The sequence below is a fragment of the Oncorhynchus kisutch genome, linkage group LG24 (genome assembly GCF_002021735.2).
Source record: "Oncorhynchus kisutch isolate 150728-3 linkage group LG24, Okis_V2, whole genome shotgun sequence".
Classification (NCBI taxonomy): Eukaryota; Metazoa; Chordata; class Actinopteri; order Salmoniformes; family Salmonidae; genus Oncorhynchus; species Oncorhynchus kisutch.
Window position 1 is genome coordinate 5423357 of NC_034197.2, and position 22706 is coordinate 5446062.

At 45.1% G+C, this 22706-nt stretch overlaps 2 protein-coding genes across 3 annotated transcripts in view; both read left to right on the forward strand.

Annotated features, from left to right (window-relative positions):
* The window catches only part of LOC109869730 (forkhead box protein J3), an 87970-nt gene extending 84364 nt beyond the window's left edge, over positions 1-3606 (forward strand). For both annotated transcript variants that reach the window (XM_031803475.1, XM_020459995.2), the window contains 3 exons: positions 822-1010; positions 1288-1389; positions 1475-3606. In XM_031803475.1, the coding sequence (XP_031659335.1) occupies positions 822-1010; positions 1288-1389; positions 1475-1587 (404 nt within the window). In that variant the 3' untranslated portion in view covers positions 1588-3606. The remainder of the gene's footprint in view (positions 1-821; positions 1011-1287; positions 1390-1474) is intronic.
* An 8175-nt stretch (positions 3607-11781) lies between these two features.
* LOC109869732 (cytochrome c1) lies at positions 11782-21784 on the forward strand. The gene is made up of 4 exons (XM_020459996.2): positions 11782-12305; positions 17912-18244; positions 18558-18666; positions 20282-21784. The coding sequence occupies exons 1-4, from the start codon at positions 12239-12241 to the stop codon at positions 20286-20288; spliced, it is 516 nt and encodes a 171-aa protein (XP_020315585.1). The 5' UTR covers positions 11782-12238; the 3' UTR covers positions 20289-21784.
* The last annotated feature ends 922 nt before the right edge of the window (positions 21785-22706 follow it).

A 22706-nucleotide genomic window follows, 5' to 3' on the forward strand; every position in this document is an offset into this window, starting at 1 on the left:
CCTAGGCCGTCATTGAAAATAAGAATTTGTTCTTTAACTGACTTGCCTAGTTAAATAAAGATTTAAAAAATGTTTTTAAAAAAACATGGTCTGCGGTTGTGAGGCCGGTTGGACGTACATTCAAATTCTCTAAAACTGCTTTGGAGGTGGCTTATGGTAGAGAAATTAACATTAAATAATCTGGCAACAGCTCTGGTGGAGCTGGAGATTCCTCTAGTCAGCATGCCAATTGCACGCTCCCTCAACGTGACATCTGGCATTATGTTGTGACAGAACTGCACATTTTTATTGTCCCCAGCACAAGGTGCAGCTGTGTAATGATCATGCTTTTTGACCAGCTTCTTGATATACCACACCTGTCAGGTGGATGGATTATCTTGGCAAAGGAGAAATGCTCACTAACAGGGATGTAAACAAATGTGTGTACAAAAGTTGAGGAATGAGCTTTTTGTGCATATAAAAAAATTTCTGGGATCTTTTATTTCAGCTCATGAGACATTACAATTTTTTCTTCATTTTCTCAATTGCAACTTTGACACGAAAGTATGATAGATAATGACAGTCTTAAAACTTCAATGTGAATTGTCTAAGTGCATTGGTATTGTTCTAAACAAAGTACACGGATGTGAATTGGCTAAATTAAACTACAGGTTTGGATCAAATACAACAGAGTGACACACTTGTGTTTTCAAGTATTGTGGTGGCAGCATCATGCTATGGGTATGATTGTTGTGCAGGTGGGGGAAAGGAGACTAGGAGAAGAGGAAACCACTAAGGTCTATTGAAATGAGAACGACCCCCTGTCTGTGTATCTATGACAGGACTGAAGGAGAGCATGAGGCAGGCGGAGCTGAACAACTGGTCCCTGGACCTGGCCCAGATAGCAGACCTATGCTCCTCCATCAACCAGTTCTTCACACGCACCGGGATCATCCCACCACAGGGGCCACCCATGCCCACCTGCCACAACCCCATGCACACCAGCAAGCCCAGCCAGCACATCAACACGGGTAAGTGGCCATTAGGATGGCGTTGCCTCACTAGACACTGATCTAAGTTAAGTTTTGCGGTTTCCCCTATGGTAACTGTCAGGGTTGAGGACGGTAGCTGATCCTAGGTCTATGCCTAAGGGCAACCTCTGACGTGCGTCCCATAGATCTGAAAGGGTTGGATTGCTTAAAACTAAGTCTCCTTTTACTGATCTTATAACAGTGTATAGGTCAATGGAGTTGTGAGGTAAGAACTGAATGACTGTTGCTTCCTGTTGGATGTCTTCATCTCCTGTAGGTAATCTGTACATGGACTCCAGACAGAACATGTCTTCAATGATGGGACCCCCGGGTTACCCCCACATGCCCCCCATGAGCAATGCAGGCTCCACGGTGACAGGTACTACTGCTAACTACTCAGACCCTCTTGTAGTGTGTGTGCGTGCATGCGTCCAGCTGCCTTACACGTCTACCTCCATTCTCAGGGCACCATGACCAGATGAACCAGCAGCACATGATGCCACCCGGGCACTACCAGATGAGGAGGCTGCCCACCAACGACATCCAGGACGACTTTGACTGGGACGCCATCATTTAGGATCTCCCTGGAGAGAGGAAGAAAAGGAGGGATAGGGAGAGGACGTGAAAAGAGTGGAAACGACCACCTGCCCAGAAAAAAGACATTCCAGAAGAGGAATATCAATCCCATGATCTTGGTCTTTTTATACGAGAGTATAGAGAGTGACTTTGACGACAATCATACACAGAGGGAGTCAAGTCAACGTTTGCCAGTCGACAATTTGGATGGTCACATTCGAGAAACAAACTTTTGGAATGGTTTCATCTCAATGTTCCGAGTGCCAACAGTTTTACAAGTGTCGGTGAAGTATATATTTTTGTATTCATGCTTCTATTCTCGTTTCTTTCCACTGAAAGCTGACAGTGGAAGCTAGGGTTTGTGACTCACAATAACTTTTTTTCAAGGGATGACCGCCTGCCACAACTGAAAGGAATGGGCGTGGATGAAAAAGATAGTGCCATTATACATATGAACAAGACTTGCCTCAAAGTGATACATTTTTGTTCCATCGCTACACAAACATCTGGCATCTTGCCAGTTAGTCCGGACAGTATTGCAACTCCTTGTCCCTCAATGTAGCACCCCTCACCTATCTGACAGGAGTGATCCATGGAATGATACTTTTGCCACTTCCAAGAAATAAAGTTAGTTTGAAATTTGATAAGGGAAGACCAGATAAGGATGCTCATTCCAACAAGTGTCTGATCTCTTTGACTGACTCAAACAATGCCAACTGTATGGAATTGAGCACCATCTTGTGGTTGCAGGCTTATATTGCAGAGGGAATTGACCATATTTGGTCAGAGGAGAAATCACATTGCACCAGATGTCGGTTCAAATGCTTTTTTGAAATCATTCAAATTCTTTGAGCATTTGTTTCAGCCCGCCTTGAGTGCCAGATGGGCGGGGCTTGCACTTTAAGGACGGTTCTATTGGTTCCATCGCAAAAGGCATGCTCAATCAAGCACAGCTGAAGTTTTATTATATGATTTGAATCCATGTATGAATTGCACCCTTATATTTTTATTTTTTATCCTTAATGTCTACGTAACTTGCTTTAACTTTCAATGGTTTGATGAACAAAACTCTTCCACCGTAGCGTTTATTTTGTGTTTTGTATGTCACCACTTAAATCTGTGCTCATGAAAAAAATTGTGACGCTGGGCCAATGCTATGTATGTATCGCCTGTCAATCCCTTACTGGTGGTGTTATGGTGTCTACAATTTTATCTAGCTCTGTGTCTGTGTGCGTGCATGCGCCTTTGCCTGTGTGTGAGTGTGCAAGTATGTGTTAGCGTTCATCAGGACTGTCCTGTTACTAGCTCCATGGTACGAAGCCCTCCGGGTCCCTGTTTCCTGTTATTTCAGAATAATGCATAACCCCTATTTCCTTTCTTAGCATTACCAAAACGTCAAAGGTGAAATGGGTATGTGTGTAGTTTAATGTACCTGTTGGCAGGTGCTTCGACAACTGTGGCGGAAAGGTACACCCAATGAACTACGTTATAAGCTAAATTAAGTGAAATATTGTGGATTTAGGACTTACAGTTTATAGTAGACTCGTGTGCCAGGTGAACTGGTGAACGAGACTACTATAACGTGACTTTAGTCTTTGGCCTGACAATAAATAACATGTAGTCCTCCTGTTCAAAATGATCACATGGTTACAGATTGGCTACATTCCGATTCTCCCGAAGTGTGCAATCGTATCCTTGAATTGCCCTTCATAGATTTAAAAGGAATTAACTTGCACCAATCCAGTTATGAAATACATGTGGGGGGGTGAATGAGTGTACACTTTTGGAGGGTAGAGAATCCGAATGGACGGGGACACAGATGATTCCAAGGTGCCTAGTCATAGGATGGGAGCGGGTAAGCCGTGTACTGGGTACGGTAGCATCAAGTAGAGAAAATGGTTAGACTGATGGGCCTAACCTGTCCCTATCTTCTGGGGGGAAAAAATGTAAAAAGAGCTCAGTGAGGGAAAGAGTGTGGTGGACAATGCAGTAGAAACAATAAATGATCTAATGAGCTGCATTTGAACTGTGATACTTACAATTTTCAGTGTCTTGTTCTCTCTGTAACCCTTCAGTATACCTACAGTTCCATAATTTAAATCATATCAATTGAACGATGTAAATCAGTATTTAACTGAATATATACAGGGATGATTATTAAACGGGACCCAAAGTGCTCGTGTCTTTTAAAGAACTCAAATGATTTATAAATGTGGTAAAGAGGCCAATGGAACAGATGCCGGATTGCCTCACGTTCAACAAATCTGTTCTAACAAAGTGGATATTCGTCAAATCCGCAATGATGGATTTATTGTAACACGCTCACAATGTGGTTACTAAAGTCAGATTTAGATATATTTGGATGTTTTTACATACCATTTAGAAGTAGTCCCTTTTCAGGTTTAGAAGAAGTGACTGCTAAATGCTAGCTCACGTTTATGAGTGAAATCGGTGGTGTTAGTCGTTTTTGACTACACTGCTCAAAAAAATAAAGGGAACACTTAAACAACACAATGTAACTCCAAGTCAATCACACTTCTGTGAAATCAAACTGTCCACTTAGGAAGCAACACTGATTGACAATAAATTTCACATGCTGTTGTGCAAATGGAATGGACAACAGGTGGAAATTATAGGCATTTAGCAAGACACCCCCAATAAAGGAGTGGTTCTGCAGGTGGGGACCACAGACCACTTCTCAGTTCCTATGCTTCCTGGCTGATGTTTTGGTCACTTTTGAATGCTGGCGGTGCTTTCACTCTAGTGGTAGCATGAGACGGAGTCTACAACCCACACAAGTGGCTCAGGTAGTGCAGCTCATCCAAGATGGCACATCAATGCGAGCTGTGGCAAGAAGGTTTGCTGTGTCTGTCAGCGTAGTGTCCAGAGCATAGAGGCGCTACCAGGAGACAGGCCAGTACATCAGGAGACGTGGAGGAGGCCGTAGGAGGGCAACAACCCAGCAGCAGGACCGCTACCTCCGCCTTTGTGCAAGGAGGAGCAGGAGGAGCCCCGCAAAATGACCTCCAGCAGGCCACAAATGTGCATGTGTCTGCTCAAATGGTCAGAAACAGACTCCATGAGGGTGGTATGAGGGCCCGACGTCCACAGGTGGGGGTTGTGCTTACAGCCCAACACCGTGCAGGACATTGGCATTTGCCAGAGAATACCAAGTTTGTGCTCTTCACAGATGAAAGCAGGTTCACACTGAGCACATGTGACAGTCTGGAGACGCCGTAGAGAACGTTCTGCTGCCTGCAACAGCCTCCAGCATGACCGGTTTGGCGGTGGGTCAGTCATGGTGTGGGGTGGCATTTCTTTGGGGAGCCGCACAGCCCTCCATGTGCTCGCCAGAGGTAGCCTGACTGCCAATTAGGTACCGAGATGAGATCCTCAGACCCCTTGTGAGACCATATGCTGGTGTGGTTGGCCCTGGGTTCCTCCTAATGCAAGACAATGCTAGACCTCATGTGGCTGGAGTGTGTCAGCAGTTCCTGCAAGATGAAGGCATTGATGCTATGGACTGGCCCGCCCGTTCCCCAGACCTGAATCCAATTGAGCACATCTGGGACATCATGTCTCGCTCCATCCACCAACCACAGACTGTCCAGGAGTTGGCGGATGCTTTAGTCCAGGTCTGGGAGGAGATCCCTCAGGAGACCATCCGCCACCTCATCAGGAGCATGCCCAGGCGTTGTAGGGAGGTCATACAGGCACGTGGAGGCCACACACACTACTGAGCCTCATTTTCACTTGTTTTAAGGACATTATATCAAAGTTGGATCAGCCTGTAGTGTGGTTTTCCTCTTTAGTTTTGAATGTGACTCCAAATCCAGACCTCCATGGGTTGATAAATTTGATTTCCATTGATAATTTTTGTGTGATTTTGTTGTCAGCACATTCAACTATGTAAAGAAAAAAGTATTTAATAAGAATATTTCATTCATTCAGATCTAGGATGTGTTATTTTAGTGTTCCCTTTTTTTTTGAACAGTGTATAATGCATTATGCACTTGACTGGTGACGATGAATGGACATGTATTGGGCTTGACATCCATACAAGCATTGTACTCCAATTTTTACCTCGACATAGGCTATTGTTTACATGTGTATTTCACAATTGTTAGTTAGATTACTTGTTGGTTATTACTGCATTGTCGGAACTAGAAGCACAAGCATTTCGCTACACTCGCATTAACATCTGCTAACCATGTGTATGTGACAAATAAAATTTGATTTGATTTGATTCTTAAGTGTAGTATCATTTTGCTGGGGGGTAATGATGAGATTTGGGAATGTTCCCCATATGTTTACATGGCATTTCCATTGACCTCTTTACCGCATCTATGGTCAAGATTTCTGATTCCTGATTTCTGTCACGTGCTGGTTTTTGATGACGAGCAGAAACAATATATTGTATCTCAGTGTGTTATTGTGCTGACTGTATGTCATTTCAAATCATCAGTGAATGATGACTCATGAATGAAACAAATGGAGGGAGGGGTAGTATTTTGTTCTTTCAAGAGAGAAACCTTGTGTGTGTGTATATATAAATGTGATCAAATGCATTGGCTTTTTGTGACACTCTTCCTTGTACTGTGTCTTAGTTAAATGTTTATTAAAATGGTATTGATCAATTTTACTTAAATTTTGATGTCTTTTTGGGCCAATTTCTTTTCTCTCCCCTCTTTCTCCCCAATTCCGTGGTATCCAGTTGGTAGTTAGTCTTGTCCCATCGCTGCAACTCCCGTATGGACTCGGGAGAGGCGAAGATCGAGAGCCGTGCGTCCTCCTTGACACAACCCAGCCAAGCCGCACTACTCCTTGACACCGCCTGCTTAACCCGGAAGCCAGCCACACCAATGTGTCGGAGGAAACGCTGTACACCTGGAACCGTGTCAGCGCGAACTCCGCCCGGCCCGCCACGAGTCACTAGTGCGCGATGGGACAAGAACATCCCTGCCGGCCAAACCCTCCCCTAACCTGGACAACGCTGGGCCAATTGTGCGCCGCCCCATGGGTCTCCCTGTCACGGCCGGCTGCGACAGAGCCTGGAACCAGGATCTCTAGTGGCACAGCTAGCACTGCGATGCAGTGCCTTGCGCCACTCGGGAGGCATAGGAATGATTCTTGCTCACAAGAAATTCTCCAATACAGTCCATTCAGAAAGTATTCATACCCTTTTGACTTTTTCCACATTTTGTTACATTACAGCCTTATTCTGCAATTGTATGTAATCAATCTACACACAATACCCATAATGAGGTCGAAGGAATTGCCTGTAGAGCTCCGAGACAGGATTGTGTCGAGGCACAGATCTGGGGAAGGGTACCCAAGAACACAGTGGTGTCCATCGTTCTTAAATTAAAGAAGTTTGGAACCACCAAGACTCATCCTACAGCTGGCCGCCTGGCCAAACTGAGCAATCGGGGGAGTAGGGCCTTGGTCAGGAAGGTGACCAAGATCCCGATGGTCACTCTGACAGAGCTCCAGAGTTCTTCTGTGGCGATGGGAGAACCTTTCAGAAGGACAACCATCTCTGCAGCACTCCACCAATCAGGCCTTTATGTTAGTGGCCAGACGGACGCCACTCCTCAGTAAAAAGGCACATGACCGCCCGCTTGGAGTTTTGCCGAAAGGCACATAACTCTCAGACCATGATAAACAAGATTCTCTGGTCTGATGAAACCAAGATTGAACTCTTTGGCCTGAATGTGCAAAGCTGTCATCAAGGCAAAGGGTGGCTACTTTGAAGAACCTCAAATATAACATATATTTTGATTTAACACTTTTTTGGTTACTACATGATTCCATATGTGTTATTTCATAGTTTTGATATCTTCACCATTATTCTACAATGTAGAATATAATACAAATAAAGAAACTCTGGAATGAGTTTGTGTGTCAACTTTTGACTGGTACTGTATGTCTTAACACAGACTGGAATATGTTCTGGGACTCATCCAATGGCATTGAGGAGTATATCACATCAGTCACCGGCTTCATCAATAAGTGCATCGATGACGTTGTCCCCACAGTGACCGTACGTACCCCAACCAGAAGCCATGGATTAGAGGAAACATCTGCACTGAGCTAAAGGGTAGAGCTGCTGCTTTCAAGGAGCAGGACTCTAACCCAGACACTTATAAGAAATCGCACTATGCCCTCGGACAAACCATCAAACTGGCAAATCATAAATAAGATTGAATCCTACTACACCAGCTCTGATGCTCGTCGAATGTGGCAGGGTTTGCAAACTATTATGAACTACAAAGGAAGCCCAGCTGCGAGCTGCCCAGTGACACAAGCCTACCAGATGAGCAAAACCACTTCTATGCGCGCTTTGAGGCAATCAACTCTGACGCATACATGAGCGCGCCAGCTGTGTGATCACGTTCTCCGTAGCCAATGTGAGTAAGACCTTTAAACAGGTCAACATTCACAAGGCCGCAGGGCCAGATAGATTACCAGGACATGTACTCTGAGCATGCGCTGACCAGCTGACAAGTGTCTTCACTGACATTTTCAACCTGTCCCTGGCCGTGTCTGTAATACCAACATGTTTCAAGCAGACCACCATAGTCCCAGTGCCCAAGAACACCAAGGTAACCTGCCTAAAAGACTACCGAACCATAGCACTCATGTCTGTAGCCATGAAGTGCTTTGAATGGCTGGTCATGGCTCACAACACCATCATCCCAGAAACCCTAGACCAACTCCAATTTGCATACCGTCCCAATCAATCCACAAATGACGCAGTCTCTTGCACTCGACACTGCCCTTTCCCAACTGGACAAAAGGTACACCTACGTGAGAATGCTGTTCATCACCCTGGGAGTAAACACCTCCCTCTGCAACTGAATCCTGGACTTAGGCAACAACATCTGCCACACAAATCCTCAACACTGGGGCCCCTCAGGGCTGCAGGCTTGGTCCCCTCCTCTGCACTATCTGTTCACCCATGACTGCGTAGCCAAACATGACTCCAACACCATCATTAAGTTTGCTGACGACACAACGTTGAGAGAGCCTATAGGGAGGTGGTCAGAGAACTGACAGTGTGGTGCCAGGATAAAAACCCCTCCCTCAACGTGATCAAGACAAAAGAGATGATTGTGGACTACAGGAAAAAAGGTCAGAGCACGCCCCCATCCTCATCGACGGGGCTGTAGTGGAGCAGGTTGAGAGCTTCAAGTTCCTTGGTGTCCACGTCACCAAACTATCATGGTCCAAACACACCAAGACAGTTGTGATAAGGGCATGGCAACACCTATTCCCCCTCAAGAGACTGAAAAGATGTGGCATGGGTCCTCACATCTTCAAAAAGTTGACAGCTGCACCATCAAGAGCACCGCCTGGTATGGCAACTGCTCGGGCTCCGACCGCAATGCGCTACAGAGGGTAGTGCGTACCGCCCAGTACATCACTGGTGCCAAGCTTCCTGCCATCCAGGACCTATGCCAGGCGATGTCATAGATAGGCCCTAATAAATTGCCAAAGACTCCAGCCACCCAGTTCTGCAAGCGGTACCGGAGCGCCAAGTCTTGGTCCAAAAGGCTTCTTAACCGCTTCTACCCCCAAAACCATAAGACTGCTTAACAGCTAATCAAATGGCTACCCAGACTATTTTTTACACTGCTGCTACTCGCTATTTATTATCTATGCATAGTCACTTTACCCCTAGCTACATGTCCTAAAAGTTTTGAATGGTAGTGTACAACTACTCATTCAAGGGTTTTGCTTTATTTTTGCCATTTTCTACATTGTAGAATATTAGTAAAGACATCAAAACTATGAAATAGCACATATGGAATCATGTAGTAACCAAAAGTGTTACACAAATCAAAATATATTTCATATTTGAGATTCTTCAAATACCCACCCTTTGCCTTGCTGACAGCTTTGCACACTTGGCATTCTCTCAACCAGCTTCACCTGGAATTATTTTCCAACAGTCTTTCTTCACTCTGCGGTCCGACTAATCCCAAACCATCTCAATTTAGTTGAGGTCGGGTGATTGTGGAGGCCAGGTCATCTGATGCAGAACTCAATTAAATTTTTTATGTTACCCTTATTTAACTAGGCAAGTCAGTTAAGAACAAATTCTTATTTTCAATGACAGCCTAGGAACAGTTGGTTAACTAACTGCCTGTTCAGGGGCAGAATGACAGATTTGTACCTTGTCAGCTCGGGGATTTGAACATGAAACCTTTCGTTTTACTAGTCCAACCACTAGGCTATCCTGCCGCCCCAATCACTCTCCTTCTTGGTAAAATAGCCCTCACACAGCCTGGAGGTGTGTTGGGTCATTGTCCTGTTGAAAAACTAATGATAGTGGGACTAAGTGCAATCCAGATGGGATGACGTTTCGCTGCAGAATGCTTTGGTAGCCATGCTGGTTAAGTGTGCCTTGAATTCTAAATAAATCACAGACCTTGTCACCAGCAAAGCACCCCCACACCATAACACCTCCTCTTCCATGCTTCACGGTGGGAAATACACATGCGGAGTGATTCCGTTCACCCACACCGCATCTCACAAAGACAGAGGTTGGAACCAAAAATCTCACGTTTGGACTACAGATCAAAGGACACACTTCCACTGGTCTAATGTCCATTGCTCGTGTTTCTTGGCCCAAGCAAGTCTCTTCTTATTGGTGTCCTTTAGTAGTGGTTTCTTTGCAGGAATTTGACCACGAAGGCCTGATTCAGTGTCTCTGAACAGTTGATGTTGACATGTCTGTTACTTTAACTCTCAAGCATTTATTTGAGTCTGGTAAGTCTAAAGAACTTATCCTCTGCAGCAGAGGTAACTCTGGGTCTTCCATTCCTGTGGCGGTCCTCATGAGAGAACGTTTCATCATATCGCTTGATGGTTTTTGTGATTGCACTTAAAGAAATGGACTTAGCCCTATTTGGTAAAATACCATCTTCTGTATACCCCCCTACCTTTTCACAACATAACTGATGGCTCAAATGCATTAAGAAGAAAAGAAATTGCACAATTGAACTTTTAAGAAGGCACACCTGTTAATTGAAATGCATTCCAGGAGACTACCTCATGAAGCTGGTTGGGAGAATGCCAAGAGTGTGCAAAGGGTGGCTATTTGAAGAATCTCAAATATAAAATATATTTGGAATTGTTTAACACTTTGTTTACTACATGATTCCATATGTGTTATTTCATAGTTTTGATGTCTTCGCTATTTAATCTACAATGTTGAAAATGGTAATAAATAAATAAACCTTGAATGAGTAGGCGTTCTAAAACTTTGACCGGTAGTGTACATATTACCTCGATTAACCTGTACCCCCGCATATTGGCTCGGTACCTGTACCCCCTGTATATAGCGTCGTTATGTTATTGTTGCTCTTTTATTTAGTACATATTTTCTTAACCAACAATGCAGAAAAATAAGAGTTAAGGGCTTGCAAGTAAGCATTTCACTTTAAGGTCTACTACACCTGTTGTATTCGACGCATGTGACAAATAAAATTTGATTTGATTATTTATTTCCTATATTTTACACACCATGCTGCTTTTTCCTCCAACAGATGTCACTAGTGTGCAAAGCTGGAGCATGTTTGCACTTTCATCAACTCTTTGGACCACCATGACCGCATGTGTTAAAGTCACATAAGTGTTCCAACTGCATTTACTGTGGAGGCCACTCTATCAACAATGCCTGTATGTTAACCTAAACCATTTAGTGAAACCACAAGATAAATCTATTAAAACAGTAGTGTAATGCCTATAGACTTCTCTATAGAACTAATGGGCACTCCTTTTAGTCAAATGTATTTGTACGTATATTGGGGAAAACTCACCATTAGCTGAATCTAAAATCACAATCTGATTAAGTACATGGTAATTTATTTCCTGGTGTAATTTGATCCGATTGGATTGTTTGCATATCATGAAATGGTGAATTCAAACAAACAAAAACATTGTTTAGAATGTTTTTCTCTACTCACTGTAAAGGTTTTGTGTTGGTAGAAGGTGTTTGTTTTGAGGGTATATTTGTATGTAACATATTGCTTATGTTTTTGTGGTGTCTACCTTGTGTGTGTATAAATATATTGGTGTATTTATTTACGTACAGTGTTTATGTGTATGCTGCTGATATTGCAAGGCAGTCAGCAGCCTCACAGTGGACTGGAGAGGGGTGGACTACATGAAGATTGGGGCTCACTCATGACTGGCCTGTTCAAGTAGGGAGGCAGGACCGGGGCTGAGACCACCTTACTCAGCTCAGCCCCCCGCCCCCCACCCACCCATCACACCCCCCACCAGCACCCCTCCTCCACTCCCGACACACTCCCTCTCCCTTGCCCTGTGCCTGTCTCTCTCCATTCTACCAAGCAGCCAGCCAGACCTCCTCTCTTCTTCTGCCCTGTCGACATCCCTCGCCTTTCCACGCCTTTCTCCCTCAGCCTCCTCAGCCGTGGCCGTCTGCCCTCGCCGCCTCAGACTTGGACCGTCAATCTATCTACAACAAGTTCCCTGGGACTTTTTCAGAAACTTTTTCCTCAATTACTTTTTTCTTTTTTTGCTACCTTCCTTGAGACTCCAGTGCGGGTTGTGCTGTGTGTGATAGGGGCTAGTGTTGCTCTCTGCACGCTGTTGACTGGAGGAGAAGACTACTTGTCACCATGATCAAAGTTCAGCTGCTGCTCTTGCTGGGCCTGGTCGGCCCCTTCTGTGCTGTCGCACACGCAAGTAAGTCAACATCCAGGGCTCGAGCCCTCCTAGCACACCGTGTCCTCTCTGTCCGGTCACTCTGCTCGGCTCTCACACTTACTCACACACACCACACCTCTCTTCCCATACTCACACACCCTTTGTCTGTTTGGCTTGTATCCGGGAGTGTCCTGAATTTGAATCTCGGGGCTGCTCTTAGCTCCTTGTCCTTAGTTCAAAAGTTCCACTCTCAAGGAAGAGCTTACACATGTTCTCTTTGGTTTGTTTGATGTTGGTTTTATTTTATTCTTCACAGTAGTCTTTGTCATTTAACATTTGCTCAGCTATGGTAGGACCCTCTAGGTTGAAGTTAATTTAGCAGTGAATTTATTTCGCTCATCCTGGATGGAAAAAGACCAGCCTTGGCTGAGAGTGTTAATGTAAATCAGAGGGCCGACTGGGTGGATCGTCTGACGATTCTATCTCTACCCCCCCCCCCCCCCCCCCCCCCCCCCCCCCCCAAGCCTCGCAGAGGAGGAAAAGTTTGATTTGGAGACTAGGGGGAATGTGATGTAATGGTGCTAGGTCTTGTGCCTCGTGCACATGAGTTCTTGGCTGCCGGCAGGGAGTGAAAGGAATATCCAAATATACACACTGTACACGTTTATCGGAAAGCTTACACCTCTCCATCGCTCTCCCTTTCCCACTCTCCCTCGCCAATCCTGGGTTCCAAAGACCTTCCCCATGGGGTGGGAGGGAAGGAGAGGAGGGGGCAGAGACTGAGTGCAGCAGGGCAGGGCCGGTTTGCGTGTGGGTATTAATAGAGGGTGGCTCTATATTTTAAGACTGTCATATGGATGGGACCGGGAGAGCGAACACGTGAGGGCTTAACAGTGAGGGCTGCTGCTGCTGCTGCCCCACCCCTACCACATGTTGTTAGACTGCCAGGACCCACCGCCCCCTCCACATTTACCCATCTTTGGCAGGGTATCAAGCTTTACAGGCCCCCTTCACCCCTTATTCCGGCCGCCCCCTGATACTATTCCCCCTACACCCGGTTGATAAGTCTAGGGGTGGAGGAAGTTGGTGGGATTTATTTTTAAACGGCAACCTTTACCGACCAGACGTGCCTCTTTCCAACGAAGGTCTGTTTGTAAGAGTGTTCATTCCTCAAGCTTCTCCTCTCTGCTCCATACCCTGACGAGAATAAACAAATATAACAACTTGCACACAAAGCCTGTTGATTCTTGACTCCCCTACATTCCTCGCCGACGCCCCTCCCAGCTCATAATGAGCTTTGTCTGAGCCACTCGCCTTTTTAAAAGACTCCATCCAGCACATCTGGCTGCAGACACGGGTCAATGCTCTCTGTCCGTGCCGGCTTGTAAAGTGACTCAAGTGTGTGCTCATTCGCCAAATATGAGGCGTACGATGTAAAATCCACTCAGGAAAAGCATCGATTTAAAAAATAAATAATAATTGCCATCCAAAATGTACAGTTGAAAGTTGTAAACCTACCTCTGTTAAGCAAAATCTGTGCGTTTTCTCAAACATCTTTTTGAGTCAGCCCAGGCGGAGGCCATTTTAGCTCACGAACGAGATAGCCCCAGACGTAGTTGTAGGGTTGGTGTGGCAGGCACAGACAGAGAGGGTAATTCAGCCCTGCCATTAGATCAAGGGGGCACTACCACAACATGGCCGAACCAAGGGTTTGTGTGTCTTCACTGTCAGCATGAACGTCTCTAGCACCTACGCCACCGTGCCAGACACGGAGCGAAGAAGAAAAAATCCACAAGGCTGCATAGAAACATATACACCAGTGAACTGAGAATAATTTGATATATTACTAATGTTCCATGATATTTATTGTGGCTCCCTTTTTAAGTAATCTCAATTCATTTTTGCTGTAATGAATAATAGATTGAGTTTCACAGGATATATTTTTCGCTATACACTCAGTGGCCAGTTTTAGGTTCACTCATTTAGTACCGGGGTCGGACCCCACTTTGCCTCCAGAACAGCCTGAATTCTTAGTGGCGTAGGTTCTACAAGGTGTGGCATTCAAATGTTGCTCAAGAGACCTAACATGTGCCAGGAAAACATTCCCCAAACCATTACACCACTGCCACCAACCTGTACCGCTGACACCAAGCAGGATGGGGCCATGGACTCATGCTGCTTACGCCAAATCCTGACTCTGCCATCAGCATGACGCAACAGGAACCAGGATTTGTCGGACCATGCAATGTTTTTCCACAACTCAATTGTCCAGTGCACCGTTGATCGCACCATGCTCAAAGTCGCTTAGGTCACTTGTCTTGCCCATTGTAACGTTCAATCAAACTGTAACTGAACGCCTGTCTGCCTGCTTAATAAGCCACGGCCACGTGACTCACTGTCTGTAGGAGCGAACATTAGTGAATGCGGTGGTGTATCTAATAAGTTGGCCTAATTGGAGTAATTCTGTGATGAATTGATATTTCACAGTCTGTTATTGATGATTATTGTTTGCCCAATATATTGTTCAAGTACATTTCATATAGGCCCATCGCGTCGAAGAAGTCTTGCGCCATCGGTTGCCTCAGTGATGTTGTCCAGAAGATAAATGTTTAATGGCCTGTATCTCCACTCATGGGAAAATAAATGCGGCCTGTATGTGGACACTATTGTGTCTAAGATAAGAGCCAGTTAGCCAGAGTGGAATATTCTATGGGACCTCTCCCACTCAACTCAAAGTGCCAGGCAGCGAGGTGCCAGGCAGCGAGGTGCCGCGCTACATGTTTATGCGTGACTCCTACAGCTAGCGTGGGAGGCTAGCTGTGCTGCATACTGTGATGAGATGGGCAGATACCTCCCTCCCCAGCTAAGGAACAACATTCTTGGGCTCCGGGGCCACAGCAGACACACACTCCCTCACAAGTCTGAGATGGGCCCTTCCTGTCTACAGACAGCTTAGCACAGACTTACACACACACAGGGGAGCCTCAGTGGCAGCTGATTGTGATGGTGATGGATGTGTCCTGCTCCCTCCTTCGCTCTCACACTATCTTTCTCTCTCCCCCTCTCTTCTCTCTCATGATGCCATTACTGTCCGACAGGCAGGATCTCCACCCCATACGGGCCCCACCGCTTCTCCTGGCCCTTTGCTGTATTCTCACTTTTCACTCTCACCCCTTTGCCTGCCTGCCTTGTATGCCCCCCTTCTCTCCAAAGAGCTTGTTTGAGAGAAATTTGAATGCAGGGCGATTTGAGAGACTTTTAATGCCCAGCGGTGGTTATGGGAGCTGATGACACACTCAAACTCAAGCATGCACGCACTCACGCATGCACACATCTGCTCTGAGGTCAGGCTATCATGGGACATTAAATCAGAGACAGACTGGGAATAGGCCCCTGTTCACAAAATAGCTAGAGAGCAAAAAAACGGATTGGGCTGCCGCTGAGCTCTCCCCTCTAAGTAAAAAACATACCGTTCCCTTTGGGCTTCCCTCCACCCTTTTACACCACTCTCCTCTTGCAGAGCTACAGCATTCCCAAAACCTTTTATCAGGACAACTTAATCCACGGGGTGAGGCGGGGCAGAGAGAAGATAGGGGGAGAGTGGTAGGGATGGAGAGAGAAGTATGGTGGGAGAGAGATGTCGTGTTCTCTTACTCACTAGCGCATCTATATTAGCCAACACAGTGGAAAGGAAATAGTACTTAGAGCTAATTGTGAGCACAGCAGACACAATGAAGCAATTGTTAGCGGTCTGGGGGGGACATGAATACATATAGCGCAAGGCACTTTGTTTGTTTGGAATGTATGTGATGATAAACGTTGCAGTTTTAAGTGCTTCATGATCAGTAGTGGGAGAACAACTGTTTTGTTATATTCAATCCTGCTTGTTTCTAATGAACGCTAGAGCAAATAGGGAACTGTGAATAATGAGAGAGAGATCTCTATTCAATGTTATTTAACTCCTAAAGCATTCTCTATTACGAACGGTCTCGAACAATCAGGGAAAAGGACGAAGAAATGATGTCAGGTTCTAAGTTTAGACCGATCACTCAGCTTCTTATTTCTGGAGTTGGGAGAAGTTTTGAACTGCACATTCGAAAAGGGCAAAAAGTACTTTCAGGAAAAAGGAGGGATTGCAAAAGGACATGTTGCCAGTTTGCAAGTTAACCATAATTTCAGTCCTTCACTGAAATTGACTTCTGCTTCTTAATTTCGAAGCTGCGCTGTCCAAGCAAAGCTTTCAGTTGTGGTGTGGAGGGGAATATTTCCAACAGGCACAGATAGGACGGGTTGTAGAGCACAACATTAAGGTCTCACTCAGCTTGTACTTTGCGGTCCAACCCTTTGATCAAAGAGGCTATTCTTATTACAAGAGGGTTTTATTCAATTATAGGATAGATGATGGTAGATTTCACTTCAAGCATTGACAACAGCATACCACCCTGCATCCCACTGCTGGCTTGCCCCTGAAGCTAAGCAGGGTTGGTCCCTGGATGGGACACCAGATGCTCCTGGAAGTGGTGTTGATGGCCAGTAGGAGGCACTCTTTCCCCTGGTCTAAAAAATATCCGATGCCCTAGGGCAGTGATTGGGGACATTGCCCTGTTTAGGGTGCCGTCTTTCAGATGGGACATTAAAAGGGTGTCCTGATTCTCTGGTCACTAAAGATCCCATGGCACTTATCGTAGAGAGTAGAGGTGTTTTAACCACGGTGTCCTTGCTAAATTCCCAATCTGGCCCTCATACCATCATGGACACCTAATCATCCCCAGCTTCCAATTGGCTCATTCATCCCCCTCCCCTGTAACTATCCCCAGGTCGTTGCTGTAAATGAGAATGTGTTCTCAGTCAACTTAACTGGTAAAATAAGCGTATTTTTAAACAGTCCACTGAACTCAGAGCTTCCTTTACAACTCTTATTGCCATCCAAAAATGGCCTGATGAGAGGATGTTTTGAAGTTGAGATTCATGTTGGTCTTTGGTCTCTCGTAATATCACGAACAACCAATTTCAACACATCCAAGTCATTTGGATCCCGTTATGTTATACACCCAGTTCTGTTGTTTTACCCTGAATTGTCCATTGTTGCCTCCCCCTCTTTCCTCTCTTAGTGACTATGTTTTAATGGTATGGCCTCATGCTGACTTCCTGCCATCCCCATCCAGGGGCTGTTATGGCGGAGACTCCATGAACAGGAAATGAGGCAGCAGATGAGGCATGCGAGTGCACAAACACGGCCCAAGACAGGATGGAAAGGGGCAAGGTGGTTGGGACTGGGGAGGAGGAGGGAGGACCAACATTTGTTTAGTCATGGGTTGTAGCAGCCATGTTCTTACTGCTACTGATGTGTCAAGCTATGGGCTGGGAGAGAAATAAAAAAATGTCAAGGAAGAGCTAATATTTGTCGTTTTTCCTTAGAGTTTTCCCACAATGCCCTTGCAATGAGGGACTTTCTAACTGTTCCCTCTTTCCAGCGAATACATTTCAAAACGATTGTGAAATGACAGTGAATTTTTATGGTCATACTCAAAGTAATTCACCTCAGTTGTCATGTATCCAATCACAAGTGGTAGCCCTTCTCTTCAGCGTGTGTGAATATTGTTAATTTGCCTCTAGCAGTCGCTGACCTCTTTGCTGCCCCTCAGGCACACTGGTGACCCCATTAGAAAGGGTGTCGGATATCCCTGCTGCCACCGATATCCTCGAAGGCGCCACCGATGCCCCCACGGCTGAACCCAAGACTGCGACCGATGAGGTCGTAACGAAAGCCCCTGCCACCGATAAACCCGTCACTACTCAGGTCGATGAGGCTGCCCCGAATGTGACAGAGGCCGCTCCCACGGAGACAGAGGCCACTGAGGCTGCCGGGCAGGAGGCGGCCACAACGGAGGCCCCTGCTGTTGCCACCATGGCCCCGGCGGACCCCGAAGCCACGGCAGCTGCAGAGGCTGAGGAGGAGGAGTTGGTGGTGGAGGAGGGTAAGGATAGGAGATGTCAGCTACAGATGTAGAGATCATGAAGCTGAGAAACCCTGTCAATGCTACAGTCTGTAGGTGCTCCCATAGGCGGGAATCAAAGAGGGCAAGGATATGTGTAGAGCTCAAGATGAAATTGCTCTTCCCCCCCCAGTCTCTAAATTTCTATCCTTGCCTTTTAGTCAATTGTCGCTCTCACCATTTTCATAATTGTTTCCCCTTCTCTCAGTTTCCTTCCTGTTTCACCAAACGGGTTGTTGATTCCCTATCAAGGTCAGTCTGGTTGGGTAACTTGGTCTTTGTGTTCCTTCCACAGAGGGCACTGGCTCTGGACAAGTGGTGGGTATTGTGATTGGCGCATTGGTGGCAGTGATCATTGTCATCGCCGTGGTGATCGCCTTGGTGAGGAGAATGGGCAAATACTCGTAAGTTCCTCCAAGGGATACACCCATTGAACTAGAATTGGTCAATTTATTTCTATGAATATATACATACACACACACACACACACACACACACACTCATGTGCACATGTACACACACTCTGCATGTCCTGTTTGCCTTGTGATCTTAGAGGACTAAGCATGCTGTAGAAGCATGAAGCTACTACTGTATAAAACTATACTCTCATTTTCACAATTTATACATGTACTTTAAAGGGCTAGTTTGGGATTTTGGAAATTAAGCCCACTATCTACTTTCCCAGAGGCAGATTAATCATTTTTTAACCATTTTTTCCCCTCTGCATCCAGTATGAGGGAAGTTGGAGGTAGTTTAGCAAGCCAATGCTAACTAGCTATGTGCAAACACTGAAAGTCTACGAGATCAGTTAGCATCCGTTATACTGGACGCAGAGACATAACATTTGCTATCACAGGAGGTTGGTTAATTGAGGAGGATGGGCTCGTGGTAATGGCTGGAGTGGAATGGTATCAAATGCGTAAAAACATGGCTTCCTTGTGTTTGCCATTCCATTTGTGCCATTCCAGCCATTATTATCAGCCGTCCTGCCCTCAGCAGCCTACACTGTTTGCCATCCATGTGTTCATCTGACTCTGGGGAAGTAGATAAAGGGCTTCATTGCCAAAATAATATGGTGAAGTGGGTGCAATGGGTGTTACGAAGCACAATGGTGTAATAGATAAGACAACCTGCATCACTTGTCAACTATAATTGGTCCTCTGAAAATAACACATTTGAGTCATAGATTAAAATAGAAGTGTCTGTATTCCTTTAAAAATATGTTTTGGCACCCTTTGTGTCTGTCCATCGCCGATCGATCGACAGGCGGTTGGTTGCTACTGCTCTCTGAGACATCCACTCATGGGCCAATGAGCCATCAGGCATTGTTCATTCAGTGAAACAAGTGGCTTTATTTGCACTTCAATTTCAGTCAAAGGGCTCATGTATGGACTTAGTGGGTCCATTGACAAATGGTTTCCCAGCTGTTTGGCTTTACATCAGTTCTGATTGATTAGGCTGGCTGTCTCAATGGCATAATGGTTCGAAGCGGAGTAGCAACTCAAGGCTGTCATCTTGAAGGAATTAGTTATCAGGATAACACAGATTTGTTGTTGGTCTGTTTTGAATCACTTTAGTTTTTTATTGTACCAACTTGACCTAAACTGTGTGAACTGAGTACAATGTATTCAATAAATACCATTATGTTAAGTATGTTTCTCCTTTAAACCATTCAAAACTAACTATATCCTTATACTTCCCGACTGGCTGTAGTGCCCATAACTAAGATAGCATGCAGTATATGAGTGACTGGAATTAATTCAGTTACAATCACCCATGTTTTTATTTCCTCATTTTGGGGTCATCCCCCCTCTACGAATTATCACATTTCATGAAACATTTACTAAAAGTAATGTTCTCCATGTGCTGTGGTATCGTTAAAATCATAAACCAAGCAGCTTTTTAGATCTCATTTATCCAAACAATTTTTTAAATCATCTGAAATGTATGAGCCGTGAGCAGATTTTGTTGTGTGTTGGCCTGTGTGTTTTACTCTTTCTCCTTCTCTTCATCCCTCAGCCCCTGAGGAGAAAGGCTGCAAGACAGGAAGTCCCAAAAAAGTTCTGGCAATTCTGAACTGCTGAACTACGTAATTTCCTGTCATTAAACAAGCATGCTACCAGCACGAACCAAACCAAGATCTTGTACTGTTGCCAAAAGGAGGGGGAGGTGTGGGGGGAAGAAGAATGTTTCTCCCCCAACCCCCAGACAGAGCCATTGATATCAATGGTCCTGCCCAACCACACAGCAACCCTCCACGCTAATATCCAAACAGGGGGATGACCCACCCCCCCACTGACATCCACAGTGACCCACAGGATGTCAGTTAATTTCAGGATTTTTCATATGTGTTTGTAAAAAGAAAGGAAGTAAGGGATTATTTAACTTGTGGTAGAAAACGCTCTCTCTTATGCAGTGGTGTGTACATTAATTCCAATATGCATTTGAGTTGAAGACGACCTAGAAACACGACACAAAAGAAACAGAAAATGAAAATAAAAAGTTGAATACAGAGGGGGGAAAAGGCGGAAGAGAATGTGGTGAATTTAATAGGGTGTATATACCATGCAGAGGGACTACAGTTATTACTTGATTATATGTTGCAGTTGCTCACTATAGCATTCAGTTAATGGGACATTGGAAAGCAGCCAAAAACATCCACTTAAGTATTTTCTCACCTTAACACCTAGCCAATGAGTCCCTACCTACCAAAATGTTCAACAACTATATGAAGCACTGTATGCAGAAGTTGTCTCGACATTGTGCTCATGTTCTGAGGGTTAGCGAGGGGCTAATTAAAAGACGCCTCATTTGCAAGTGTAACGTGACATTCTGCCAGCTTTAACACTGACATAAAAACCTAATACAGATCTGTGAAATTTTGCAGAAGGGTTTGTGCCACTGTCTCTGGTATTCCCTGGATAGTTTGGAGATTTTACTTTTAAAGTGCATTAATGTGAATGGACTGTACTTTAACTGTCACCCATTCCAATAGGACAGCTTTTGACGACTTCAGGTTCTCACAAAATCATGTGTTCCGTGTACAGGTAGAAGTCATCAGCCCCCATTCTGCTAGCATTGTCCTTTACAATGTATTCACTGTACTTCTGCTTACTTTAGTTTGGATAGAGTATACCAAGCAAGCACACACAATCTTTAAATACAGGTTCCCCCCTGAATGCATGCAAAGGATGTTTTAACTTTCATGGGTGCACCCAGTTTTAGGCACATTTTCTTCATAATCGTTAGTGGACATTAATGGGTGTAAAAATTATTCGGTCTCAGCTTCGCTCCGCTTGCTTTAAGAACTCTGTTAATAAGTGCACTGAATGAGGGATGACAATTGTTTAATGGATCCGCTTTAGACACTGCAATCGTTTGCAACGATGTTTGTTTCTGCTTTTGCTCCATATTATCAAATCTAGGTCTTTCATTTTATTGTCAGATTTTTTTGGTCCTTTTATTTAATTGCAGTGTTTTAGTTCATACTGTTTCAATAAACAAGTGAAAACACTCCAAATATACACTGGCTTGAGACATGTTTTTATTTGTGTGTGTTGGTAGAATTCAGACGTTGTATTGTCTTTGTTGCTCATCAAATCATGTTTATGACACTGTCTAAAGTCAGATTCCCTAAGTAATTTTCCCAAAAATCTCAAGCCAAACAAGAGGTTCTGACACAGGAAGTAATTCATTATCTCATGACACTGCTTTTTACACAACTGTTTCCCCACAATCTTTAGTGTAATATTAGCACACACCACTACCCAGCATGCACTGGGGTAGAAGTCAGTTGCGAAAGCTGATTGCTCCAGTCAGGTAATGCACAAAATTTCAACACCCCTCCACTGAAACAAGACAAACTATGGACAAATGCGGTCCTGTATGGACTGGTGAGTCCGTTAGCTCTCTCCGCTGGGGTGTTTCTCTGACAGTTACGTGTGTTTTTTTTTTTATGTTGTGGAGTTTTTCGTACGGCACTGTTAACCTGGGGCAGCTCTCCAACAGTGAGCTGTGAGGCACACAGAGCTGGCCTGTGTCTTGCTCTCTCCTCCATGTGGTTTTAGGCAGAGTCCCAAAACCCACTGCCCTAGACGCCCCCAATCTGCCAGCTTCATCCCCCTTTAGCTCTGCTCTCTCCCTCCACACAGGGAACAATGGAGTCTTTTGAGAGGGAGAAGATGGAGAGGCTATGGGCCGTTGTGACGCTCACCCAGCTCTGGTCTCCTGTCATTACACAGCCTGCATGGACTCCCCACCCACCCCACAGGAGGTGCTAGGGCAAACTCTGTACATTGCCCCAGGGTGGAGTCACTTCCTCCATGCACATGCAGATGTACACAACACAACTGTATACATTATTTACAGGTACATACTGTACACATGAATGCACGCATGCAAGACTACAAGCATCACCTTCACACTGATGCAGAAGCCCGGATAG